Genomic DNA, 5,352 nt, shown 5'->3' on the forward strand with positions numbered 1-5,352 from the left:
TTATTATAAAATAACGTAATATACCACGACGACGTAGAAAGAAATAATATATATATATATAATACATACATATATATATATATATATATATATATATATATATATATATTATATATATAGAAATGGATGTGTTTAACAGAGGATGTATATGTCGAATGCCTATCGAAACTTCAATAGACAACCGTGAAAAATCACACTCGAGCACATTCGATTGTTTCGTACATAAGTTTTGCCACGATTTATAATTTTATAACTATTATATCCCAGATAGCAAGCTGACATTATTTGTCGTCATTATGATGTCAAAATGACGACAAATAATGTCAGTTTCTCAAGGAATATGCCAAGTCAAGAGAAAATTAAAATGACTTTATGACTTATTGATGTCATGAAAGTCAAAATGATAATTTTTGGCTACAAAATTTGGTATATTGAGAAATAAAGTCATTTAAATTTTTTGTTGGTTTTTCTTGAATTGCTATCTGGGTTGTAACAAATCGCCGCGCAGAGAACATACGACGGGGGCTAATTCTCTCCCCACAACCCAAACGTAAGCACTACGGCCTACGGTAATTGTAAAAAGAGGGAAAAGCTGTTTATACGTATATTCACGATGTTTAACGTGCATTCACGATCAATACTGCTGATACACCGAGGTCGGCTAACGTATGAAAATTGTAGCAGTAAGAAAGTTTTAGGGGAGGGTCCCGAAAAACAATCGGGTATCATGAATCCGCGCCATGCCCAATTAATATTCGACGAGTACGACGAGAAAAATTATGTGAAGCCAATACGTAAAATGACAGTCAAGACTGCCAAACAAGTACCTACGAGAACATTCCTTCCTTTCTCATACTCCTTTTCCTTAACTCTTTCGCTATGGCATCTAAATAGAAAATTTTGATGGCGTATTTTTTTTTGTTTCGACGTATTCGATTTTTAGAATAAATTAAAATTTAATAAAAACTTTCCTTCTACGCTGGAAATGTAAAAGTTATCAAATTTAGTGATTTAGCAATCAAATACTGCAATCACACAAGTGGACGCAAGATAAATCAAGCAATTATTAATCGATGTATTTCTGTCTGTATAAATAAGAGGGGAGAAGATCTGTAAGTATTTATTATCTTCTGAAAATGCACGAGAAATGCAAATATCATGCAATTATAATAATTAATCCGAAATGTATTTTCGTTTGTATATAAATGAAAAAACGACTATATTATTATCTCCTAAAATGCATGAAAATAATGCATTTGCAGGCATCAGTTCTAAATGGGCTACAATCACTGGTGCATTACTGCATGAAGAAACCGGTGATCTTATACCAGTAGCGAAAGAGTTAAATCTCCGAGCATAGCGACCGCACTGCCTTCGATAGAATTTTTAACAAATCGATTCTCTGACCGTCGCTCGGGAGTGAAAGAGATCATTCGCGCCGAGAAAAAGAGGACGAGCCGCGTGACATGTTAAAACGCGAAGCACGAATATAAAAATCAAAATGCTTTGTTTCTCTGTTCCTACGACGTCACGCGAGTAATCCTTGTCGCGACATGTGGCTCATCGTTAATTATAAATCATTGAGCGGTAAACGACACGCGTCAATGAGCCGCGAAGAATACAAATGCTGGTCTAATGCGGTCTCCATCAAACTCTACTTACTCGACATACAGTACGTATCTCAACGAAAACGTAAGGAAAAAAAAAACAAAAGACAGAGAAATTTTAGAGAGGTTTAAACGGATATAATGATTGCGATATCAGTCATTATGTGCGATAGTATTACTCGTTTTTTTAACTGTACGCTTCATTCGAGAAGAATTGTCCGTGCTTAAGAACATATACGTCTAATAAATAGTTTGCGAGAAATTTGCAAATGGTCAAATCAGCTTCACTCTCACCAGCGAGTATATAGACCTTCATAAGCATCGATCTGAATTTAGTTGCTTCCTAAAGCCCGTTCACGATGCTAGAAATCGGTTCGAGATCTCGGACAGAGAAAAAATTAACAAATCACATGATTATTGCGATTGGTCAATTCTTTCTTCATTCGAGGTCCGATTTCTAGAATCGTAGACACGAGGCTTAAAATGCAAACGTAATAATTAAATTCATTACGATGCACTCATTATTATTAGTATCTTACTTTTACCATTCGATCTCTTAATAATTATTGTGCAATCACTTTTTTTTATTAGCTTTTATGTTGAAGTAAATTATTATTGACAGTACTAATTTAATTAAAAATTCTCATTTCATTAATCACATGAAGATTTGATGATAATCAACTATAGTGATTATAAAAATTATGTGAAGATATTTCTGAAAATTATTCTCATTTTTGCATAAAAAAGAAATATTTTTTTTAATTGCTAATCAATTGAATAATATAAAATAACAATATGAATTTTTTTATATGACAATGGAATAGAATATAAAGGAAATACTGTTATATAACTAAACAAAAAAATGCATTTTTTTTAATTTCAGCATTTTGGGTAAAGTAGGAATGCTCTTTTTTATCATTTCTTTCCGATATTTGATGCAGCCGAATATAATTATATGTATCAATATACTTTTTACTTAAATCTATATGCGGTTTTTTTGTTGTTAATTAACTTTTAGAAAAATATGCCTACGATAACAAAATGTTGGCGACGATGAACGATGATTCCATTTGATTGAATTGAAACTAAATATATTCGTCGATGCAAGATTTGCAAGTAAGTATTGTTTAAGTATGATAATATAATTATAACGAATAATTACAATGAATAATTACAACGATTAAATGTATAAATTGTTTATGATATTATATTATTATTTAATTATGGGATTATGGGAATAAACGAAGGTGTAATTATCCTTTTTCTTTCTCTTTTTTTTTAGAAAAATAAGTTTTTATTTGTAAACGAAGTCTTTGACAGAGTAGTCACTCCAAAAGACGAACATCCAGAGATCTAGATTCGTAGAGCGACGTTGGTAATCGCAAGAATCTCAATGGCGTAAATCGTAACTTACTTGACTTAATAACACTCATGCTTTGGCAATATTTTGCTTATTTAAATCTTTCGCTTGTTTGGCTTCCTTTAAATTTCATTTTGGTTTTGATATTTGATTAAAACACTTAGACGGTGATAGTGAAATCCTTGGGCGATTTAGAGAGTGAGCTGTTCGAGTGGAGACCGCTCGGTCGTTTCCTATGTAACTTTAGCTTCATGTCGATATCACACTCGGCCTCACTGGTTTCGTGGACGTCGGTGAAGCCGCTCGGTGGCTTCAATTCCAACGTAGACAGCTCGCTGCCCCAATCGTCGTCCCTCCTCATCATTCTGAACGTGCCCATCGGCTCCTCTAGGAGACAGAGCGATTCGACGGATTTCCTGGTGCTCAGCGGTTCCTTCTCCAGTCTGTCGTAGGAACCAGGACGCACCGGACGACTCGGCGACGCTCCTCGCGAGCACGAATGCACTCCGGACTCCGATAGCTTCAGCACCGGTCGCAGGATACCGGGAATGCGACCGTCGATCGCGACGTCGATCGCGCCGCGACTCCTGCGAAAATAGGTTGTTTAAATACACTGAAAGAAACAATTCTCGGAAGAAATTAAAACTTATTCGAGCAGGTCAAGCAAGTCGCTTTTACAAATTAATTAATGAATAATATATCTGATTCAGGGTTAATATGTAGTATAAATCTTACTGTCGCGTCTACATGTATAATTTAAAAAAGAGACATCTAGTATTATTTATGTAAGAAAATTTCTATCATTATTAGCATATCATATTTCATGATATGCTAATAATACAGATTCAAAAACTTTTCTCTCAATGTAATGTGCGAATCTGGCACTACCGACGTTCTTACCGTTGCTTTTCGAGCCTCGGGAAAGTCTTTCTCTCAGAAATTGGTGACGGCTCGGTTGATGTACTTGATTCGTGCGTGTGGTACAGCACATCTGGAAAGACGCAGGAAATGGATTAGTGGTTGCGCGCTTGATTTACGTGATAGGCTGCGTTACACGCGGCCCGGACACAGAAAACTGAATACTAACTTACTATGATGAACCGGTCGCTGCACCAGGGCGAGCCGTTGCTCCCGCTGATTCACGGAATTCGGTCCCGGTGAGCGAGCCATTATCGACATCGGGCCGGAGTCATCCAGGTGATTCGATGATTCGGTACGACTGCTGGTGCCGACCTCCGTGTCGCTGTCCGAGCCCAATGTGTCGTACTCCTCCGATTCCGATTTGAACGATTTTGATTTGCGTCGCGCTCGACCACGTACTTTCGTGTATTGGTCCACGTCGCACTGCAATCGATTCGCTGTATGAAATTCTTTGCGGGAGAAATATGAGAAATATTTGACATGCGACTTTCGCAAATGTCATCTTTAAAATATTCATTCGTAAAATATGATGAATAATATCACGTTATTTTTATTTGCGATCGCAAAATATTGGCAAAGATAAATTAATCAAACATTGTTATCGAATATCTTTGTTTCTTTTTTGTAACGTAGTTAATTTTTTAACAAACCATTTGCTTCATATTACCTCTCATAATATATATCAAACTGTAATTAAATTCGAACATACATATAGTAATTAAATAATGTCGGCGATTCTAATTTAAGGTTCTCTACACAGCGCGGAACAATTTATGGTTCTTTTAAGTATTAATGCAAGGAAAGTAATTACTTCCATTGCACTATAACTTTGTTAATGAGATTACTTTTAGTCGCAGTGACTTTATCCAGGGCAGACATCTAGGCGTCATAAGTTCAAAAATCTTTTATCTTTTATCAGCCAAGACATCACAATTTACGGGGAGCGATGTCAAAAAAATCGTAAGATAGATCGTTGCGGCGGCGTCGTAAATCGTTGTGAGAAATAAACGTACTTGAGCACCTTGCAGCATCGTCTCGCTACGTTCGTAGAAGAACGCTTGTCTCATGGGGTTCGCCGAAAGATTTTCCTGCTCGGGCAGATTGAAGGTGGCATACGGATAAATGTCTTCCGAATACTCGGGTATTCGTTCCAGGGCGCTCACCTCGCGACAAGGTGACTGTTGTCCTGGTTTTCTTACGGTCGCGTAGTACTGTTCCCTCTGTTCCATGTTGTGCTTGTTATCCAGGGCCGCTTGCGTTTGCGAGCTCGGATCATTCGCGCCACCGGATCCTTCTGGATCTGGAAACGACATAGTTGAGTTAGCAGATCAGAGATACACACACACACACACACACACACACACACACACACACACACACACACACACACACACACACACACACACACACACACACACACATATATATATATATATATATAGTAGTAGTAGTACGTGTAGTAGT

General features: G+C 36.9%; 1 protein-coding gene across 1 annotated transcript in view; it reads right to left on the reverse strand.

Moving 5' to 3' along the window:
* Window positions 1–3,127: 3,127 nt before the first annotated feature.
* LOC105626264 (Down syndrome cell adhesion molecule-like protein Dscam2) overlaps window positions 3,128–5,352 on the reverse strand; it is a 100,587-nt gene continuing 98,362 nt past the window's right edge. Inside the window, exons 25-28 of the mRNA XM_012207569.1 lie at window positions 4,902–5,188; window positions 4,059–4,311; window positions 3,868–3,958; window positions 3,128–3,554 (exon numbers count right to left, since the gene is read on the reverse strand). Of these exons, the coding sequence (XP_012062959.1) occupies window positions 3,128–3,554; window positions 3,868–3,958; window positions 4,059–4,311; window positions 4,902–5,188 (1,058 nt within the window). The remainder of the gene's footprint in view (window positions 3,555–3,867; window positions 3,959–4,058; window positions 4,312–4,901; window positions 5,189–5,352) is intronic.

Source organism: Atta cephalotes (assembly GCF_000143395.1).
Source record: "Atta cephalotes unplaced genomic scaffold scaffold00005, whole genome shotgun sequence".
Lineage (NCBI taxonomy): Eukaryota > Metazoa > Arthropoda > Insecta > Hymenoptera > Formicidae > Atta > Atta cephalotes.